The sequence below is a fragment of the Brachyhypopomus gauderio genome, chromosome 20 (genome assembly GCF_052324685.1).
Source record: "Brachyhypopomus gauderio isolate BG-103 chromosome 20, BGAUD_0.2, whole genome shotgun sequence".
Classification (NCBI taxonomy): Eukaryota; Metazoa; Chordata; class Actinopteri; order Gymnotiformes; family Hypopomidae; genus Brachyhypopomus; species Brachyhypopomus gauderio.
Genome location: NC_135230.1, coordinates 7,329,843 through 7,353,621, shown reverse-complemented (window position 1 = coordinate 7,353,621; position 23,779 = coordinate 7,329,843). Strand labels below are relative to the sequence as shown.

The window sequence follows — 23,779 nt, the reverse complement described above, 5'->3', positions numbered from 1 at the left end:
TCTAACCCTTCGACTGTTTCTTTTCATTAAGGAAATTGTATGCGTGGACGAAGTAAGTTGAATTGTTTTACTTTAATAGCCATTATTATATAAGTAATGTGACCTTGTATTATTTAGATTGTTAGCTATTCAATATCCTACACTTTCCAGTGCGTACCAGTTCTTAAAACGTGTCAAAATAAAAACGATTAGCTACACCGCAATGTTGTGGATTGCTTCATCGTGTCCACAGATGTGTAGACAGGTGTGTTTAGATATTCTATTTAGGCTACTCCAAAACAATAGAGACATCTCCCAAACCTTTACTGTATTTATATATTTAGTTGATTTATATTTTTTGCCCTGAAATACATTACATAAAATAAAATATGAGTGACCATGTGCGACATCTGGAATACATGTTAAATATTTTTTCTGAAAGAAACGAGTATAAATTATTTATCATTAACTATGAAGGAGGGAATTATTTTATCAAAATGTAATCAGTATGAATTTTGCAAATGTTGGCATATGAGTGAATATGTCCACTGTAGTGGAAGTCATTCATCAATTGTTAAATATCAATAGGTATTCAATATCATGTTTATGATCAAATGTTAAACAAAATTGTTGGATAATTTATCATATATTGTAACCTATGTTCCAGTAAAGTGTGTGTGTGAGTGAGGGAATTCCTAATTAAGCACAGAGCTTGGGCTGGTATCACTTCCAGTGCCAGTCATTCTGAGCTACACCGCCATTATCAGGGTTAAATCTTTAACCTGTGTGGATATCCTGTGTGGATATCCTCTATTCCACAACTTTACAGATTTCTAATACTTGTTAAAAACTCTACGTTGCCAAACTTTTTTCTAGCCTTCCATCGACCACTTAACTCTTAATGCATATAAAAATAATACCAAACGCAGCTCTCTGCCTGTGTTAAGAATCATGAACACGAATTTGATTTGCTTCTGTCATTTGTTCTGTGCCGTCACCACTACCTTGAGGTGCATGACATTCGTTCGAAAGCGGCTGCAATCCCCATTTGCGTTAGATCTATATCCATCAAACACATAAAAGAAATGCCATTTTTGTCAATATTATGGTGGCTGAGAAGGGCAAAACATTTATATTTTGGGAAACAAAAATATGAAAAATTACTAATTTTTAAGCTTAGGATTATACATTTCAGTCAGCAACGAGCGCATTCTATTAACGTATTTTAGAATTGAGATATAAATCCTAATGAGATCCATAGTTTACAGAGGCTAATAGACTATGTGAATGCTATCAGGGAATGGACAACAAATAAGATCCTACAGCTTAATTCTGAGAAAACAGAAGTTTTGATTATTGCTCCTGAAATTACTCCAATAATTAAGGATTATCTTGGGTCTCTGTCCCCTGCTGTCGAATGAAACCTGCGAAATTTGGTAGTTGTTTTTGATCCGGCTCTGTTGTTGGATGCGCATGTTAAACAGCTGTCAAGATCTTGTTTCTTCCACTTAAGAAACATCAGTAAATTAAGGCGTGTTGTTTCAGATGCAGAGCTAGAGATGCTAGTGCAGCGCTCTTTTCTCTTCACCTACAATATCAGCCCGTGGCCGTTTGTAGATGATACACAGTGCCGCAGCAAGACTATTTACTAAATCTAACAGATGCTCAGATATAACCCCTCTGTTAATTTCTCTACACTGGCTTCCTGTTGAATACAGGATCCAGTTTACAATATTAACACTTACTTATAGAGCACTGCATGGCCAGACTCCTATGTATGCTGTTGATCTGCTTTACCCATATGTACCAGCTCGATCTCTTAGGTCGAGTGACTTAAATTCACTGACTGTTCCACGCTGGAGATCGAGCTTTTGCGGTCATAGCTCCTAAATTGTAGAACACACTGTCCCTGTCCTTAAGGTTGGCAGTTTCTGTGGAATCTTTCAAAAAGCAATTAAGTACCTACCTGTTTACAGTGTTTCTCAGTCGATTTTATACATTTCTCACATCGTGGTTTACATTTGCATCACAGCAAGTGCATTTCCCAAAACTCAATGAAATGTCTGGAAAAGCTCATACTTCACTCAAAATTCTTTGTCAAACGTTTTTCCAACAGAGAGCATTGGGCATTTAACATACCATTTAACATACATTTTTCACTTTTTAAATAAATGCTATGTTTAGATGTGAGATGAGCCTGCCATGTTAACAAACCAACCGATTAGCTTAACTTGGGCAATGTTAGTTTATTTCCAGTTCAGGTTATTGACCTGCCTGGCAGAAGTATTAGCCAAGTTACTTATGCTAACTGGGATTAGCAATATACGTTCAGAAATACAGTATTAACAGTGTAGATATAATCATTTGAATGTACTTTAGATTCAAGTGTGTTTTTGGAAAAGCTTCACCGTGTTAATGTCTTAGTTATGTAGTTTAGCTGCTGAAGTCTTTTTTTTCTGTATATCAATATTTGAATATTTTAGGAATATTTAAAGCTTTATACATTGTAGCGTTGCAGGGTAGCCCTGATGTTATTGATGTTTAGTAGGGGGTGGGGCATTCATCTACCCAGAATGCCACTTGAGTTAATCTTAGGCACTGTTACCATGTCTAGTAGCTAGAATACAGAGGTGAGTGAGGTTGTGTTTTATATAGGTGTTTGTAAGAGTGAAGCGTTCATCTCTTGTGCGATATGGACACACTGCTAATGTGAGCTGGTGTAACAGTTGCTGCAATAAAAAGAGCAAGTGTTCTAGCTTCTTCACAATATGTTGTGCAATGCTTTGATTTAACTGCATGTAACATTTTAATGCATGTTTTTTATCAGAAATTAATGCTGTAATAAACAAAATATTTGGCAGTTAAGCATTACAAAAGAACTTCAAAAATTCCTACTATTACGTATAATAAAAGCCATGGGAGAATGTGGTGCTACATTGTTGTAGTAAAATCTACTAAAGTAAAATCTAATTGCATAATTAGTGTACATAACTGGTTTGTAGGTAGGTTGCTAGCTAGGTAAGTAGATAGATTGAGTGGAGTTAGTCAGTCAGTCAGTCAGTCATGTCTAGCTCCGCCCCAGTCCTGGGTTGTCTGCCCTAGCCCCACCTTGTTTCCTGGTTTCCATAGTTTTCCTTCTGTCTGTCATGCCCCTGTACCTTGTCTCTCTGCTCGTCATTATCGTTCCCAGCCATGTCTTGTTAATTTCCCCTTTAGTTTGTATTTATAATCCCCGCATTTCCCCACTCCCCTCATCGGAGTGTTTTTGAGTAATTGTTTTTGAGTTTACCTGGGGGCAGGGGCGATTTTAGGATCTGGTCTTTAGGGGTGCCCAGCCCCCAGTGCTCACAGAGGTACAATACCAAAGTATTGCGCAGGTGCAGAGCAAGTTTTTTGCATAATATAATATTTAAAAAATGTGTTGAGCCAGGGGGTGCTAAGCAACTTCACGGTGGTGCTCTAGCACCACTAAAAATACCCTAGCCTCGCCCCTGCCTGGGGGCTATTCCACGAAGCAAGCTAACTCAGTAAACCGGGCTTTTTAAGACAAGCCTGGCTCATTTTGCTCAAATTCGGTTCCACAAAAGAGGCTAGACTTAAGCCTCGCTCAGTTACTACAGCAACTTATACATTTGTACAAACCTGGGGCCTCATGTACAAAGACTTGCGTGGATTTCTTACTAAAAATTGGCATACGTACAAATGTTTGGCATGTTGTGGCATTACGGCAAAGCGCAAAAGGTCTGAGTGGGACAGCGTGTGTGAAGCTTTAAATGTTGTGGGGTCAGAACAATGCACACTGGCAGAATAATATAATGCACCTAAAAAATATCAGTGATGCGCTCACTAGTATCAGCAACTCAATAAAAGAATTGGTTGAAATTTGCGCTGCGCATTCATTTGTCCTGGCTCTGGGTTCGCTGAGTTTTATTTAAATGCTTTAAATTTGTTGCTTACCAAGAAGCCACCCGTTACGCACTCTGCTAGCTCGTAATCTTATCCCAACCATGCAGTTTGTAAGGATGTACGAATCATTGGGTTGATCCAGGCCAACGTGCCACTACATCAGTAAGACACATTTTTGCATCACAGATTATTTGCACATTTATGGAATTAAAATGCTTTCTATTCACATAAGCAAATTCCTCCTCAGATGGTGCCTTTATAGGAATGGGTGTGCAGTCGATCGCTCCGATTATATTAGGGAAACCGGCTATCACTGCAAATTGCGCTTTAATTTGTACCTGGTCAACCGCTTCATATGGGAACTTTATATACCTAGCTGACATGCAGATGATCCCATCCAAAACAGTTGGCATGGCCCGGCTCAAAGATGACTGGGATATCGACCGGTCTGCCAGTTCTCTTTGAAACGAGCCAGTCGCCAGGAAGCCGAGCGTGTCGCTGGCAATGCGCAATTCCTCGCGTTTCTCTCTCCAAATCTGGCCCCAATTCAACACAAGAGGACAGTTCTTGGAAATCTCAAACAGCTTATAAGCCACTCATCATCATGGGCCAAAAAATCATATTGGTCATGGAAAACGCGCTCTTGGCGAATTCGGCCATTAGCAATATCTTCCAGTAATGCCAACGCTGCCATCTCCCATGAACTCCAGCACAACATTTAATGACCAGTAACATCAACGGTGTTGTAACGACAGGAAAAGTAATTAATTATATTATCCCATTACTGACAAAATGTCGCCATTACCTAACGCCGTTATTTGCAACACTGGCTAACAGTGAAGGCTGAAAGTTGATTGACCATGTCATGCCCATGTTTAGAAAATCCAGTAGATGGGGGAGTGTGTGAAGTGCGCAGAGCATTCATGCTACCAGTTCCAAGGTCATTCCAGGACAGGACAGATCCACTGGGCTTTCCGGATGATTACTTATTTGAGCGCTACAGGTTCAGAAGACAGAGTATTATATTTCTCTGTAAATTATTGGGGCCATATATTGTGAAGACCACTAGACATAGTAAAGCTCTTACCAAACCCCAAAACGGTCTGTATCGCCTTGCGCTTCTTTGCCAGTGGCGCATTTCTGTACAGCGTTGGGGATGCAGAACATCTGAGTAAGGCAACAGTCTGCCGCGAAATTCGAAAGGTTTGCCTTGCACTTAAGCGCTTCCTTAATATATTCATCAAATTCCACAATGATGGGGCGTCTGCTGTTTTGCTCTAAAGCAAGGTCTTCTGCAGGAGTGAGGGCTGTTACAGGAGGCCCACCACCAGTAGCAGTTTTCTTTCTTGTTGCTAAAATATTTTATACAGTTATTTAATATGGTGTTTTACCTTTTCCTGCACATTAGACTAATCAACTGTACTTACCATTCTGGAGTATTTTTTTTTTATTAGTGGTGGGACTTTAACACGTTAATTTCGATTAATTAATTAAAGGGAAAATAACGAACTAAAAAAATTAACGTATTTTAACACATTTAACGCATGAGACAATTTTGCACCGTGGAATGTTTCTTAGTGCACGAGTTCCAGGCATACAGATTATATGGACGCACAATAAGATGAGCATGATACAGATGACTGAAGAGGCTACGCTGGTGGATAAGAAATTTAAATATAAGAAACTTCCAGATGGAAGTACAAACAAAAATAGTGCTATTTGCACTTTATGTAGGAAGCAGTTCGCTTTTCGCAGGAGCACTTCCACCCTTTGTTATTACCTCAACGCAAAACATGTTGGGGCTAACGCGCAGTTCAGTAATGATAAACTTAGCTAACGGAGGTGTCATCAACATGTAGGCTGCATAACTATGAGCTCTGTTTTAGATTCGTTGAGTTTGAGGAAATTGCAGCTCAGCCAGTGTGTTATTTCCTGAATGCAGGACAGCAATATGGAAGGAGGGAAGGAATCTGTTGGTTTGAAATCAAGGTAGATCTGAGTGTCAAAAAAGTGATAATTAACACTTTCAAGTGATAATTGAAAGAGCGGATGATATTGCCAAGAGGTAGTATGTATATGATAAATAACAGAGGACCGAGAACAGAACCTTGTGGCACACCCTGAGTGACTGGAGCAGAAATTGATATTTGCTTCCTAATACTAACATACTGAGACCTGTCAGTAAGATAAGATGTAAACCAGGAAAGCACAGTGCCAGAGAGACCAATACTGGAAAGACGTGAGAGGAGTATGTTATGGTTAACCGTGTTGAAAGCAGCAGTCAGATCAAGGAGCAGAAGGACAGATGTATGGCCAGAGTCAGAGGAAAGGAGCAGATTATTTAGTACACTGAGGAGAGCTATCTCAGTGCTGTGAAGGGAGCGGAAACCTGACTGAAATGTATCAAAAAGATTACTACGCATAAAACGTTACCAATATATATGTTTATTACAGTATATGTGTATATTTTGTGGTATTACATTCATATGGATGAAATAAGATTATAGTTAATAACATTTTGAGCTTGTCAACAGAATGATAATTATGAAATACTGTATGTATATAATGTCAGGGCAGGCCCCAGCACTGCCCCGCCCGTGACCACTAGAGGGGGCTCGCGATCTATGTCACGTGGACGCAATCAGCAAAGATGACCTGCAGCTGCCTTACTCCCTTCTTAGGGAGGTTGGCTGCAGTGTCTCTGCTGACTTGTTTGTTTTCTCACTCGAGCAGTCAGCCGGTAATCTCCTCTGGTAATGTTCATGGTCTCTCTCTCTCTCTCTCTCTCTCTCTCTCTCTCTCTCTCTTTTTTTTCTCTTTTTCTTCCTTTCTTTCTTTCGCTGTTTTTTCGAGTGTTCACTCCTGCGCACTTTTGGGTCCATCTCAAGTCCCCCCCCCCCCCCCCCCCCCCCCCCGGCTGTATTTTTCTCTGTTTTTACTTCCTGGTTATTTAGGGACGTTTTTGTGTTCTCTCCGTTTAGGTTCGAGAGCCGCTTCTTCCTCCGCCTTTCGCCTTTTTTGTTTTCCTTTTGTGACTTTGCCACTGTCGCCCTTGGCTTGCTCACTGGGGGCTAGGACTCGGCACTTGTAAAGCTGCTTTGTGACAACAACTGTTGTAAAAAGCGCTATATAAATAAAATTTGATTGATGATTGATTGATTGACTTACCTCGCGTTGATTTATTCCGTGTTTCCTTTGTTTGTAGTTCTGGATTCTAGCAGGCTACTTTCCTTGCGTTGAGTTTCTCCGCGTTTCTTTTGTTGTCTCCATATGTGGTTTTCTTTCGTGCGTCCTTTCACGAAGACGTTTTTCTTTTGTTTCTTTTCCCGCGATCATTTTGGCGGTGGCCTCAGTTTATCGTTTTTGTTGTGGTTTTGGCTTGTTGTGGTACCGCCGCATAACATAATGTATTTACACGTCAATTCTCACTCTTGACTGAGGAACTTGTTGAGGAATCTTAGTCTCAAAGGAAAGTTCAGGGTGTCCGCTGGATCACTGTAATGCCATCAATAACATTGGCCCACAAACCCATAAACCTTCATTTCATGTACATGGTCTGCTTTCATGTCAGTTCACTATCTGCCCTCTTTATAATTCCTATTTTAAAATGTTTTTATTTTTTACATTTGAGATAATTCATTAATTGATACAGGGCATTTTAAATGAACCGCTTTGAAAGTACAGTCCTATTGGTAGGATTTGCAGTGCCTGATCCCTGCAACTCCCACCAATATGGTTAGTATGGATAATAATTCTATAGATTTGACTGATCAAAATGTCCTACCAGTAACATTTGAATGTTGTATATTGAGCATTAACGCAAAAGTCAGTTAATTCTAGTCATGCATGAAATCTGTTTGCTAATCGGAGTCTCCTAAAATATAAAGTGTTTCTTTAAGCGTTTCAATGATGATACATCAAAAGCTTCCACTCCTGTCATGTTGAGCAGTGCTATATTTCTTGTACGGGCGAACCTGATAAGCAGTGTGGTGTGTTTAGCTCTGATGCTATGTAGCAATGTTTTCCAGTCTTCATTCACAGACTCTCCTTAATACATTTTGAGAAAATGGTTTAACAAAATACATTATGTCTAATATTTGTTTCTGTGTTTGTTTAATCAGAATCAGTGATTTGTCAATGGATAATCAGTTTATCATGACTGACAATAAATCCTTGCTTCAGAGTGAGCCAAAAGATTTGTCAGACAGCTTGCAGCCAAATTACAGGTAAGACATGTAGTTTATCTATACCCCCCTCCATACCCCCCCCCCCCCAAAAAAACTGCTGACAAAAAGACCCTTATTATAGTTTCTTTTCATTACATGTTGAGACTTAAGTACTTCCCAATTCCATTAGAGAAGTAAATGCAATGTTTTCAGTATAAATGCTGATAAATAGTAATAAATAAATAATAAAATCTCTATGATTAGCACAATGGCTGTCACTGTTGGCTCTCATGGGATGACCAAGATGCCAGTCTACTCCAGTCTAACTGACCATGTGCAGATCACCACACGTGCACTGTTACTAAGTATAAAAATCAGATATTGACAGAGGGTACCAGAGGAAAACAACAGAGAACATTGCTCAGGATCACAGTGGGGGAAAACTAGCAAAACCATGATGAGGTGTGGGGAGAGGAGTATTTATAGGGGAGCTATTTAGTGGAAGGAGACTCGGGTGACACCAGAGAATGACCTTGGAGGAACACTGTTTATTTACAAAGACAATCTAACACTGCCACCAAACCTAACCCAAACACAACTCTATGTACAACCTATATACAAGTATTCTGGAGTGCCGCCACAGATATGAGAACAAAGGAGGATGGCCAAGGAAAGAACAGAACTATATAACTAAGACCTAACTAATTTAATCTGACATATATACATACAACCCTACAATTACTAACTCCTAACAAACATACAGGGGATGGCGACCTCCAGTTACCTAGTGCATATGTACATAAGGTAGCCTACCCTGGCTACATCTGCCCGTAATCATTTTATTGTCACCTAGTAATATATACACTGCTCAAAAAAATAAAGGGATGTAACGTGGCTCGCGCCACGGAGCGAGGAGACGGACACAATCGCTGAGAAGAGCGAGATTTATTGAAGGACATACCATATTCATCGTCGTAGTGGCAGGCAGGGGTCATAACAGGAGAGCCATCAAGGTTGGACAGGTACAGGGGCATAATGACACAGAAAGCAACAAACGACAGCAGGGCAACACGAAACCGAGAAACACATAAACGGTCAGACATCCAAAACAACCGACAACCAGACTGGGGAAATACACCTGGGGCATGGCAGGAACAAAGACAGGGGACATGGAGACTGGCCAGGAGCTGGGCCGGGACATGGCATGACACGGGACACAGGGGGGCAGGACAGGGCCAGGGCGAGGCACAGGAGCAGGACTGGACAGGACAGGACTGGGGACAGACACGGGAGTCGGGCCAGGGGACAGGGCAGAGGAGAACACGGAGGCAAAGACAGCATGAACAACAGAGACGGGCACAGGCACAAGGTGGGTGACGACTTAGGGAACAGACATGGGGACGGGGACAGAGACGACACCACAGGAAACAGACACGGGAACAGGAACACAGACCTTGACAGACACAACCACGGGGACAGGGACCAAAACAAAACCAGGGATGGGACCAGGGTGCAAGGGGAACACGGGCAATGGAACATAGGAGGCACAGGGCGGAGCAGGGGGAACACAAAGTCCATGCCCAACAGGGGGCAGCACAGTCTCAAGGGCAACAGGCGGGGTCCGCTGGCGGGCAGCGGGGACAGGCGGGGTCCGCTGGCGGGCAGCGGGGACAGGCGGGGTCCGCTGGCGGGCAGCGGGGACAGGCGGGGTCCGCTGGCGGGCAGCGGGGACAGGAGCCGGCAGGCGGGCAGCGGGGACAGGAGCCGGCAGGCGGGCAGCGGGAACAGGAACAGGCGTGGACCTGACGTCCTCGGGGGGCGGAACCACCGGGCTGACGTCCTCGGGGGGCGGAACCTTCGGGCTGACGTCCTCGGGGGGCGGAACCACCGGGCTGACGTCCTCGGGGGGCGGAGTCACCGCGCTGACGTCCTCGGGGGGCGTGTCCGCCATACTGACATCACCGGGGGGCGTGTCCGCCATACTGACGTCACCGGGGGGCGTGTCCGCCATACTGACGTCACCGGGGGGCGTGTCCGCCATACTGACGTCATTCCAGGTTTCAGCCAGCCACTCCTTTGTCGAGTGGCTTGTACGACCCCCAAAAAAATTCTTGGGGAGCTTTCGGGGTTTAGCTTCCGGGAGTAGCGGAGGGAGGTCCTCTTCCGGCGAGACGACGACCTCATGCGCTGTGGCGGCGGGGCTCTGAACTGGGAGCGTGGTCTTCCTCCTTCCCCGGTCCGGTTTGCGCCTGGAAGAACATACAGACACAACTGCTTCTCGGTGGCTTTCATTGTGACTCCACCTCGTCGGAGGTATCGGGAGCTCACAATGGCTTTTGAATGCCAACCGAGAGCCAAGCCAACGCTCGTCTGCACATTCATTCCGTCTGCTCAACTCTCGCGCTACAGGCTGGAGTCGGGCAGACACATAGCGCTTATCAGGGAGCTTGTCGCAAAAGCTGGAAACCGAAAGTGATTTCGCTTTGTTTTTATAGCGACGAGACTCCCCTGTACCCACAGCACAAGGGGAATTCCTGTCTCCGGCTCGTTCGCGCTGTAACACATGAGAGTTAAACTGCACGGAAGCAGCCAACAACTCGTTACAGCGACTAAACTCACCGGAGTCTCGCTCTCTCGCTGTGTCCTGGTTAGGTCGGTTGTTTTGTAACGTGGCTCGCGCCACGGAGCGAGGAGACGGACACAATCGCTGAGAAGAGCGAGATTTATTGAAGGACATACCATATTCATCGTCGTAGTGGCAGGCAGGGGTCATAACAGGAGAGCCATCAAGGTTGGACAGGTACAGGGGCATAATGACACAGAAAGCAACAAACGACAGCAGGGCAACACGAAACCGAGAAACACATAAATGGTCAGACATCCAAAACAACCGACAACCAGACTGGGGAAATACAGGGACTATATGAACACTGAACTAAACTAGGAACAGGTGGGGACGATTATGACAGGGGCGTGGCGGACAATCAGGGAATCTCAGAGACAACGAGCGGGGCAGGGTACACAGGCACGGAACACAGACACGAGGGAACCCAGAGTGGCAGCTAACGGAGGGGGCGTTGCCCTACGTGACAAGGGAACACTCAAATAACACATCCTAGATCTGAATGAATGAAATATTCTCATTGAATACTTTGTTCTGTGCTGACAACAAAATCACACAAAAATCATCAATGGAAATCAAATTTATTAACCAATGGAGGCCTGGATTTGGAGCCACACACAAAATTAAAGTGGAAAAGCACAATACAGGCTGATCCAACTTTGATGTAATGTCCTTAAAACAAGTCAAAATGAGGTTCAGTATTGTGTGTGGCCTCCACGTGCCTGTATGACTTCCCTACAACGCCTGGGCATGCTCCTGATGAGGTGGCGGATGGTCTCCTGAGGGATCTCCTCCCAGACCTGGACTAAAGCATCTGCCAACTCCAGGACAGTCTGTGGTGCAACGTGACGTTGGTGGATGGAGCGAGACATGATGTCCCAGATGTGCTCAATCGGATTCAGGTCTGGGGAACAGGCGGGCCAGTCCATAGCTTCAATGCCTTCATCATGCAAGAACTGCTGACACACTCCAGCCACATCATGAGGTCTAGCATTGTCCTGCATTAGGAGGAACCCAGGGCTAACCGCACCAGCATATGGTCTCACAAGGGGTCTGAGGATCTCATCTCGTTACCTAATGGCAGTCAGGCTACGTCTGGTGAGCACATGGAGGGCTGTGCGGCCCTCCAAAGAAATGCCACTCCACACCATTACTGACCCACTGCCAAACCGGTCATGCTGAAGGATGTTGCAGGCAGCAGATCGCAGTGTGAACCTGCTTTCATCTGTGAAGAGCACAAGGCGCCAGTGGCAAATTGCCAATCCTGGTGTTCTCTGGCAAATGCCAAGCGTCCTGCACGGTGTTGGGCTGTGAGCACAACCCGGTTCTGTGGACGTCGGGCCCTCATACCATCCTCATGGAGACTGTTTTTAACCGTTTGTGCAGACACATGCACATTTGTGGCCTGTTGGAGGTCATTTTGCAGGGCTCTGGCAGTGCTCCTCCTGTTCCTTCTTGCACAAAGGTGGAGGTAGCGGTCCTGCTGCTGGGTTGTTGACCTCCTATGGCCTCCTCCACGTCTCCTGGTGTATAAGTATAAACAACTAAGACTTATGACGGAAAACATACGGTACAGTGCTACTTAGATCGGCATTAGTTATTTAAACTTAGACATGTCTTATTGTTCTAGGCCAGGGGTCGGCAACCCAAAATGTTGAAAGAGCCATATTGGACCAAAAAAACAAAAAACAAATGTGTCTGGAGCCGCAAAAATTAAAAGCCTTATATAAGCCTTATAATGAAGGCAACACATGCTGTATGTATCTATATTAGCCTACCATCAAAATGAATAAGTTAGCTACAAATACGTAATGAGCATTCATGATTAAATGTTTATTCTCCCTGCAGTGTGTTCTGTAGAGAACGACGCACCACGTGACTGCTCTGTTGTAGGATGCCGCCTCAAGTTTAACTTCATTGCAATATTAATGAATTATGTTTCATTGATTTGATGAAATTAAAGAAATTCAATAAATCAGGGTTGCCAACTTTTCAAGATCACTTGGAGTGAGATTTGAACCTGGAGGGGGTGGCGAACATAAATTGTTACCGAGCGGGGTGTATAATGGACACAAATTAAGTATTATATCGCGATCGATCGATATCCAGTGGTTGGCGCCAGAGCGAACTAGTAACTCAATGAATCGTAGATGTGGATCAGAGGTAAATAAACTACATAGGTAAATAAACTAACGAGAAATCGGTTGTGTGGCGTGTGAGCGTGTGAAGACGGTCAAATGCGTGTGTCTCACGCTCAATACGTGAGAGTTGGCAACCCTGATAAATAAATCTGATTTTTGATGTCATTTTTATTTTTACGATTCGACAAAACAACAAAATGGAACGTGCATAACATGCCCCTTAGGCTATTTGGGCACTAAACAACCCGTTTAATGTGACTTCTGTTTTCGGACATCGGTCAGCTTCTCAACATCGGGCATGTAAGATGTAACTTTAATCTTGACGCAGGACTGCAAACTCTCATCTGTGAGATATTTTGATTTGATGTAGTTCATGTTTGAAAATATCTGTTCGCACAGGTATGTTGATCCAAAGATGGATAATACCCCAAATGCATGCCTTCATGTTCCTATAATTGTCAGGAAGAGCATTCATGTGTCATAGACAAGTTTCTCGGGTGTTGGGAGGGTTTCAATTTCGCTCCATTTGTGGCTTTGGCCAAGTTGAGCTTTCTGGCGAGTGACGTCTTCAAGCTCGCCGCCGGTGTGTTTACAACAGCCACCTGCCTCATCTCGCCCTGCTAATAGAAACGTGCGTCGCAGGCTACGACACAAATCTTCGTTGAAATTTAGTTTATTCTACACATTCTTACAGCATTGGAAAACGTTAGGAATGTTGGTGTCATGTTTGTCTCCTACAAAAACCATATTAAAACAAAAAATATATTTCTCTCCCTCATCTTTTTACATTTTCAAACATTTTTGAAAAAGCTCCAGGGAGCCGCTAGGGCAGCGCCAAAGAGCCGCATGCGGCTCTAGAGCCGCGGGTTGCCGACCCCTGTTCTAGGCGAAAAGTAATGTGTCATAAAGAGTTGGCGCCGGTGTCGGTGTTGATACAGTTCACCTGTTTAGAACAGCCATGGTGTTGTGCTTGTGTTGCGGTAAAGTTGACCGTTCACGTAGAGTTTGTCCACTGAGATTACAGCCTGGGAACCTGCTTGGATGAAACTCTTGGGGAACAAGACCTTGCGTCACTCCAGGATTTCTTTGGGGAACTGGTCGTTGATGCTAAAGTCCGTTCCTTTCAGCTCCCGGCCGCGGCTCTTTAGCAGTTCTTTATGCTTGTAGTGTTCAAACTTAGCCACGATCGGTCTGGGTCTTCGCGCATCCGGGCGTTTCCCCCCCAGGCGGTGAACACGGTGAAAACTGATGGTTTTGACAGTGGCCTCTGAGATTTTCAGGTGATTTTGCATAAATGTTTTTACTGTGGTCTCGGGGTCTTCGTCTGCCTTCTCCGGAATACCTGTAAATATTAAATTGTCTCTCATACTGCGGGACTGAAGATCGATGACCGTTTCCGTTTTTTGTTTTCTTCCGAGAGTCGGGTCATTCCCTCGGTGAGCGATTTCACAGACTCTCTAAGAACCGTGTTTTCTGCAGCGAGTGCCTCCACTTGCTGCTGGCTGAACTCTACTTTCACGCAAACCTGAAACTCTTGGTGGAGAATTTCCACCAGCGCCAGGCGCGCGTCAAACCTGGACAGTTTGGTATTGATGGACTCCAGGATGTCCGCCGTGTTGCAGGTGTGTGGGGAAGCCGCTTCTGGGGAAGCTTCGGCACGGCTCCTCTTGGTCGAGGGCGTCTTATATGCTTTGCTCATGATGATTCTGTCAAAGCAGTCGTCAATATACATGAGTATACTGTCCAAATCTTCACGGTGCTCCAGAGTGGTTGCTTTCGTTTATATGTATTAACACTGGGAAGGCAAAAATCAGCCACCGAGTAGCCCACTTCCCCGCTGTGAAGAGATTAGTGCCCTTTGTCTTGCTAAAGACATGGTGCGCGTTTGAAGCGCAGACCCCCGCTCTCCTTTCCAAGGAAATTCAGCGCGGCCAGTGCATCTGTATATCACAGCTTCAAGAAGAATAAACAATCCATTTGTAGTAAGCATACTTGTTATGTGATTTTGTATGTGTTTCATACGTATTTTATGCTTACACTAAAGAATAAATAATGCGTTTGCGGTACCTTGTAGTGTGGTGGCAAATTCACAGAATCATGCTGCAGAGTAAACAAATATACATTTTGACTCCACTACAAACTTGTAAGATACCAGTCAATCTGTGTACCTATATTTTTTGTAATGTAACATACTGTGCACATCGTGTTAGAGTTTGAGTATATGCGCGATTTACAGAAATAATGCCGGTAATAGAACCGCTGTTGTAAAAGTTTTATACACACACACCCCACCCAGTAATAACAACAATAAAGATATTCTTGCCTTAGCAATGACAGGGTAAAACATATGTGTGATGCAGAACAACAACATTTTTATTAGAAAAATAGAAATCTCATTTGAAATACAGCCAAGTGTGCTTTGAGCATCCAGCAAGCTAACAGTTGCTACATATCCATGGCCCATCCTTTCTACATTTTCTACAGGTGTACTTGGCGCACACAGCACACCGCTCCGAGCTGTGATTTCTGTTGCAGTGTATCTGCACCTGGCACTGCGTCTTTTTTCCAGGAGCAGGTGGAGGTCGTTGCTTCTTCGCCATTGTCTTTTCCTGTAAGAATCGACACCAAAGTTCCTCAGCAAGAACATGTAAAAAGTCTCTTCTGCTCTCCGTGGACCTCGTGCATGTTGTATACAAAACATGTGCATTCATCGCTGCCAAGTCTAGCATGTTGTAGAACACTGCAACAGGCCACCTGCGTGTTCCTGCGCGGACCGTATACCCACGCACCTTCTGGTCTATGATATCCACACCGCACAGCAAAGAAGAAACATAAAAAGGTTATGTTACATTATAAACATTATAATCATTTTGTCTGACATATGACATAAAAATTCAATACTGTGACATTATCTATCATATACGCATACCTTCATGCTGTTGTAGTCCGTGATCGTGTTTGGTTTCCTTTTGCGGCCTTCAGAGATCGTGACTTGTTTGTGCATCGTGCTGAGAATGCAGACTGCTGTAAGAAATGCCACCTGATCTCCACCTAACCAGCCTCACCTGACGCTCATCACCACACCCCCCTGTATCTCTACTTCAACGCCCACATTCCACTTCCTAGTCGCGAAGTATTGCCGACACATGCCGCGTACCAAGCCTTTCTATTTCCCGTCTGCTCTCCCGTGTTCTGACCCACGCTTACGTCCCCGACCTTGCCTCCTGCCTAGTCCCTCTGTACCTCCTGACTTCTGCTCCCCCGTTATGACCCTAGACCTGTCCTGACCCCGTCAAGAGAATGCTGTTGCTACTGATCCTAGTGCTAACGATACACCTGCCTGTTTCTGTACCAGTGTTTCATTTCAATAAAAGCGGTGTTCTTCCGCATTTGGATCCCTCTCTGCCTGATCAATACGTTACAACTGCCTTGTTTTTTTTTGGAGCATACGCTGTCAGTATGGCACTTCCTGATGTGTACACATGTGTGGAGAATTCCTCACGTCCCTTGGTGTTTTTTGCTGGAGGAGGAATTTCTCTTCTGATCTTGTTGATTGTCCCAAGCAGAGCTGTGTTGCGTGCAAGCAGTCTGTTGGCCAGAGACAGGGATGTGAAGTAGTTGTCAGTGGTGACGGTTCTGCCCTTGTCCAGATATGGTTCCATGAGTCTCATGACGACATGAGGACGTCCTTCTCCCTTGGGACGACTGGGGTCCTTTCCCAAATATGGAAGAGCATTGCACATATACTTGGTCTTCAAATCAGCAGCAATCCAAAACTTTATGCCAAACTTGTCAGGTTTTGACCGAGCACCTTGATCTTTCAGCCGTGATACACTGTATTCACGACACTCCTGGAGACCAGAAACAGACATCACACACACGCGCACCTGGGCCATTTAACCTCGCCACCGGATCACATGATGGCTATAATTAAAATTGTGGGATATATTAAATAGAATTAAGTTACCATCGGACAACTCCATTAACAGATTAAAAGCTCATAACAGTCCAGCACTACCACAAAAGTGTACGATTCGGAGCCTCGTATAGGCAAACCGTGCCGACCCAATGACTCAACGTAAAACACAACCAATGAACAAAACAATACAAACATACTACACAAACCAGAATATAAGAGAATTCTGAAGTACTGAAAACTAAACAATCCAAACAAAAGTAAAACTAAATGAAACCAAAAGAACAAACCCACAGGAGTACAGGAGTGCAGATATAAACTCAATGGGACATGAATCTAATGAACCTGACAGAGATGCAACCAAACCGATATACCAAAGATACATCAACACGACTTAGAAAATACACATATTCGAAAACACAGAGAGAGTACAAGATGCCAACCAAACTCAACAAACAAAACAAACCAAGGACAAAAGCAATCGGCTACTTCACCTAATCTTCAGCGGCAGGGGATTGGAAAAGACTGGAAACGATAAGTAAGCACGAATCAACAACCAAGGACAAAGAACAAACACTATACCCAACCAGACAGATCAGCTTAAGTTTAAACACAGAGAAGAAGCGAGACTAGAGCACAGATAACAAACAGAATGACTCACACCAGGAGATCCAACATCAGGGAATATAACCAAACTTAATCCTTAGAGAAACTCAAAACAGCTGAATGACTTCAGTGGGTGAGCTATGACAGAGGGTGGGGCTGATGAAGAAGTAATAGAATCCCCCCTCAAAGCGTGCCACTCTGGGGCACGCAAGAAATATCCTAAAGGGGACCTGTAGGGGCAGAGAAAACCCAAGAAGAGGCTAGGGAGGACGGACTAGACACCGGAGTAACACCAGACACAAAAGACTCGAACCTAGAAGGGACAAAAGGGGCCTGAATATGGGCAGAAGAGACAGACAACAAATTAGGCCGCGGGCCCGACGATAAGTAAGTGTTACGGCCCCCCCTCTCTCTACAGGTGCACATGACTGTTACTGGGTGTAGGGTGGAATTAGATAGATATCAGAAAAAGCTAGACTTTAGAGTTGGATTTCAGGTCCTTCCTGAGTTCGTGACCTCTGTGTCCTTAGAAGAAGGGTGACCATGACCAGAACACCCTCTTGCACTTTTTATTGCCTTTCTCCACCACTTAGGAGATCAGATAAGGTTAGGATTCTAAACTTTGGGGAAAAAAGACTATTGTTGGGATTGTGAGTTCCTTAGAGCATAGGTGATGGATAGAAAAACGTTACCTTTCCCAAGCACTTTAAGGGATTAGATGAGGTCAGTCTCTCACACTTTGTGAGGGGAGGTCATCTCTGTGTCATGATCAGTGAAGTGGTTTTGGCTATCTCCATTACAGATAAATATTATCTTTAAAAATGTATATTTTACTGAAAACAATTAAATCTGTAGAAGGTATTGTTGGAAAAGGTTGCAACAGTCTATTCATGGTGGGGAAAAGAGCTCAAGGTATAAGTCACTAATAACATGAGAATAATACCTCACTTCACCATGTATCCACTCAGTCTCATCCTGTTTATGATCAAAGGATCAGAAAACAATTGGAGATGGTGAACGAGGAGAATGGAAAACTGACCGAGGATAATGAAAAACTGATTGAGGATAATGGAAAACTGATTGAGGAGAACGAAAAACTTAAGAGTGCTTTAGAGGAGAAAAAAATTAAGGTAAGTGTTTCTTTGAATACTGTACTGTCTACAGTGAAATTATTTGCATAATTCAGCATTTTGTTCATCACATGGATTAGAACTTTCACTTTCAAAAAGAGGAAAAAAAAATCTAAATACTCACATAATGTAGATTACCATTATATGTATTGAGTGCATATATTGCCTGCATAAAAAAGGAAGAAAATGAGATGGAAAATATAAATACTCTTGAAAATGAAGAACTGAAGAGGAGAAGGATGAAAGAAGAGATGGATGACGAAGAAACAAGAATGAATAGACAGAAGGAGGAAGCAAATAAGAATGAAGAACAGAAAAAGGTTTGGTTTGGTTTTTTTATACTGTACTATGACTTGTATTATTGTTTATCACATGAACTAGACCTTGTTCACTATATAATTAAGAAAAACAAATCATAAATGCCAAATAAAAAATAGCTGTTAATATTATGAACATATGAAATGTGTAGTGTGCTCAATTGTTTTACCTGTTTTTGAAGAAAAAAAGTCAACTCTTCACTTGGATGCTTGGAGTATTTTTGCTGGGACTGGTTGCCTCATTTACTGTCAGGCTTTTACTTGTCAAAGGTAAAAATGTTGTTAACTATCAAGCCCTGTATATCAATGTCCTCTGGTGTCATGCTTGTAGAGTTTTAAAAATTTTATTATTTTTTTATTTTTTTTAAGAACCAGAGGTAACCCAGTATGACCTTAAACTGATGCTGGTGGGTAAGACCGGAGCAGGAAAGAGTGCCTCAGGAAACACCATCCTGGGAAAAGAGGCCTTCACACTTGGGGCACCTCTTGAATCTATGACTATCAATTGTAGCTGGGCGACCAAGTTCCTGGAAGGAAGGATAATCACTGTGATTGACACTCCTGGGGTCAGAGAATTGTGGCTAACATCACTTCCAACAGACAAGAATCCATCTGACTGTATGTCCAGTGTTGTTCATCGACCTCATGTATTCCTGTTGGTTGTCAAATTGGGGACATACCCAAAAGAGTACAGAGATGTCCTGAAGTGGATGCAAGAGAAATTTGGAGCAGCAGCTAAGAAGTTCACCATGGTCCTGTTCACTGGCGGAGATCTGCTTGAGGGAAAATCTGTAGATAAATATATCAGTCAAAGTAGAGAGCTTGTGAACCTCCTAGAGATGTGTGAAGGTAGATATCATGTTTTCAACAACAATGACAAAGGAAATCGCAATCAAGTCACAGAGTTGTTTATAAAGATTGATAAAATGCTGCATGAAAGTCTCGGCTATAAATTCATGAAAGACGTTTGCCAGAAGGTTTTGCAAGACACCAGAGAAGAGGCAAAAAGAAAGATGGAAGAGACAGAAAAAGAGAAGAACATAGATGTGCAACAGAAGCTGAATAAGATGGCAATTCTATTAAGAGATGAGCAATATGAGAACAGAAAGCTAATGAGAAAGTTGGAGGCAGCAGACAGATGGTTTGCATTTGCTGTTGCATCCATAATGGTTCTGTTAGCCATTCTATTGTTTGTTTTAAAAAAAAAATTAGTATTGTATTGTAGAATATTATATATATATATATTGGACATTTATTTTCTCCAATAATTGTAAAAGTTTCCTCCATTTTTAAGCTTTTATGCCCTGGGCTTATGTTTGGGTGTATGTATTTTGATCTCTTTATGTATTTCAATGTGCAACACACTCCCCACCTGTCAACGTTGCCATCAATAACGTCACTCTGCAATGCCTATGCTTTGCACATATAAGGACCATCGGGTGACGTCATTCAGGCCTCGCCTCTCTTTGACATTCATGCTCTTGCCAGTGGCTTAGTTGTTTGTTTGTTGTTTTTGCATGCTCAGGTTGCTGTTCTCTCATGCTCAGGTCCGTGTCTCTGTACTGCCGATTCTGGATTGCCCATTTTATACCATTGTTATTGTAAATATGTACAGTATTTGTTCACCATGTTTAGAGTGCACCAGGTGAAGGTTTGGGCTGATGATTATGTTGTGGAGTTTGTTACAGTTTTGGCTAGGCATGGGGCAGTCATGGTCTGGTGGTCTTGTGCTCGGAGGGTCGTGGATTTGATTCCCAGGCCAGAGGCCATGAATGAGATGCCCTTGAGCAAGGCACCCCCAACTCCCAACTGCTCCCCGGGCGCCGGGCTACGGCTGCCCACCGCTCTGGGCATGTGTGCACAACAGCTCCCTAGTAATCACTAGTGTGTGTGTGTGGGTGTGTGTGTGTGTGTGTGTGTTGACTGCACAGATGGGTAAATGTGGAGGACAAATTTTGATTGAGGTGAAAATCGCAATTGACAAATATGGCACTTTTTTTTTTTAAGGAAGTTATAAGGTGCTTGTCTTTTTGTAATTTTTTATGTTCTTGGGTTACATTTACATTTATGGCATTTGGCAGACGCCCTTATCCAGAGCGACTTACATTTTTATCTCCTTTTTATACAAGTGAGTAATTGAGGGTTAAGGGCCTTGCTCAAGGGCACCTCAGTCATGGCCTCAGGTCTGGGACTCGAATCCATGACCCTCCGGTCACAAGACCAGTTTCCTACCACAGGACCATGACTGCCCTAAGTTAGGACTGCCCTAAAGTTAGGACTTTGTTTCTTTATTTTTTTATTTTAGTGTACGCCATCCTGAACTCTGGTGTTCTCTGAAATATGTGACATAATTACAATGACAATCATCTAATCCGTCGCTCTTATTTGTTGTTGTGCTGTTTGTGGAGGTTTTAGTTGCGTTTTGGCATAGTCCAAACTATAAACACCACATTATTGCTGTTACTGGCCCAACATAGACTGGGTCATAACAGAAGAATCCCATACGAGCCCCCACTTCTGTTACGACACAGTCTAGGTTGGGCCAGTAACGGTGATAGTGTGGTGTATTTCCACAAAAATCAGCCCAAAACAACCAACCATGCAGTCTGAACAACCATTTAGTCTTCACAGTGTTTTGATCATATCCGCATACAGATACGGAATACTGTAGCTCACTGAAAATCATTCATGCCTATTTTACATTCAGATCTGATTACTGTAATTCAGTTTATCTTGGGGATCAGCGAGACATCTCTTGCTTGTTTACAACTTCTACAACATGATGTAACCTGATTGCTAACAAGTACAAACAGTTCAAATTATATCTTCACATTTTGTGGACAGGCTTTGCCCATTTGCTCTGTTAAGATCTGTAAGGTCAACCTCTCAATCACTTTTTACTCTTCCAAACTCGGGGCTTAAGGTCAAGGTTGATCGTGAGTGCATGCAGAGACTCTGAAACAGTCCACCAGACGATGAGTCAGTAACAGTTCAGTTCAAGAATAAGATATAGTTTTATTGATTTACATTCTGTAGTTGTTCAGGTGCTTATTCAGGCCCTTTTATAGTGGGACCAGTGTATTTTAATATGGGGACAAGTATATTGGGTAGTGATCTGATGGTGGTACAACTGTTTCAGTGGTTGAAAAGCACTATTTTAACAAATCACTAGAACAGAGCTGATTAAAACATAAGTATTAATATAAATTAATATAACAAACTTCATTCCAGTAGGTAGCACATTTAGATATTGTGTTGAACAGTGAAGCAAGTTAATGAAAATTAAGAATCATATTGGAAGAAACATGATTTCAAATGTATATATACAAAACCATGATTTTGCAGTTTTTTTAGAGTTTGGTTTAGGCTACAAATGGCCTACTCTGAACAGGGTTGTGAATATTTGCTCCTATGACCAGACACAAAACTGCTTTGGTGGTGTTCTTGTTTGATTTACATTATCTTTACATTTTTTAACTTACCTAATGTATTTCCCTTAGAAGTAGGAACATTATGTTCCCATCACAGTCAAATCAGTACAGGTAACTAAATTGTAATCACAAATCATGTCAGATTCAGCTCAACACGATGTATACTGTGTATGCCTAGGGTAATACTTGATTCCTCTGCACATTTTCTTAATTCTTACATAACAGGGTGTTTTTTGCCTGTTTTTAAGTGAGAAACAATGGGAAGAAATGTAATTAAATGCAAATCACTGCTCATTGGGACAAAAATTTTGTTAAAGGACCTTTTAATGTTTGTCCCACAGTTTTGAAACTGGGACAATTTATGAACATGGCAATAAACAAAACATTTGTGTGAGAAACTCTTGCTGTCTGTCTGGATGAAACCACTGATGGAATCTACAAGCCCATTTAGGCACCATGTTCCAGTACTGTACTGCAGCATCCATGCAGGTTTGGAATTCCTGTAGGATTCAGGCATTGTACATGTTTTGCAGGAAGAAATTATTGTGTGTGTCTCTGTATACAGCAAACCAAAATCAGGCTATATGAAATGTAGATTTTGACCAGATGTTCAGTGGTGAGCAAGGTTATAATAGTTTGGGATTATATATTATTATTATTATATTATATATTATATTTAGGGGTGGGCATAGATTAATTTTTTTAATCTAGATTAATCTCACTGAAATCTTGAAATTAATCTAGATTAATCTATATTAAAATGGCTCATATGCGTGCTACCCAAGTAATGACTAAAAGTCAGTTTTTGAGATAGGGTTTCTTAATACAGAGGGTGCATTAGACCAGGGACTCATCTCCTGTTTCCAAAATGCATCAATGACTGCTTGAGAAAGCTGTTCTACTTTGATATTTGAAGAAAATCATGCTCAATAAAATGTAGGCTACTTGTGTTCAACGGTTTATTCAGTTAAACATGAATTTGTAAGCCTACATACTGTACATTAAAAGGGGTTGATAACATGTTTATTCAGCTAAACATGATATTTGAAATGTAAGCCAACATTTAGTACATTTAACCTCATGGACGTAATTTGGGGGGGACTTTTTCAAAAGCCGGTTTTGGTCCTCTGCAGTTTTAACGGTTAATAAAAATTAATATTTAAATAGCGACGAATCTAGAGCTAGGACCATGCAGAAAACGACCGCTCCGAGCTCCGCTCCGGTAACACTTTACGTCCCTAAAAATGAATTTTCCATGAAGCAAACCTGGCGACTTCGTGGCTGCATCCATGTAAACACGTACGATTTGTAATTCACAGGTTTGAAAACTCGTTCTCGCCCCTACAATCTGCAATCTGGTTAGGAATACAGCCGAGCTAAACTATCAAGTTGAAAGTCATCATAGTTTGCTTACCCATTTTGACCCAGTTCCCAACCCAACTTTAAGAATAGATTAACGGCGATAATTTTTATATCGCCCGATAAGAGTATCAAATTAACGACCGCCGTTAGCGCCGTTAACGGCCCACCACTAATTATATTATATTATATTTAAAATATATAT

The 23,779-nt window shown here is 42.7% G+C and overlaps 1 protein-coding gene across 1 annotated transcript; it reads left to right on the top strand.

Annotated features, from left to right (window-relative positions):
- The first annotated feature begins 25 nt into the window (after positions 1–25).
- Positions 26–22,607, top strand: LOC143484362 (uncharacterized). Its single transcript, XM_076983058.1, has 6 exons — positions 26–52; positions 8,007–8,111; positions 18,329–18,467; positions 18,647–18,787; positions 18,967–19,054; positions 19,154–22,607. The coding sequence occupies exons 2-6, from the start codon at positions 8,023–8,025 to the stop codon at positions 20,050–20,052; spliced, it is 1,356 nt and encodes a 451-aa protein (XP_076839173.1). The 5' UTR covers positions 26–52; positions 8,007–8,022; the 3' UTR covers positions 20,053–22,607.
- Positions 22,608–23,779: the final 1,172 nt, after the last annotated feature.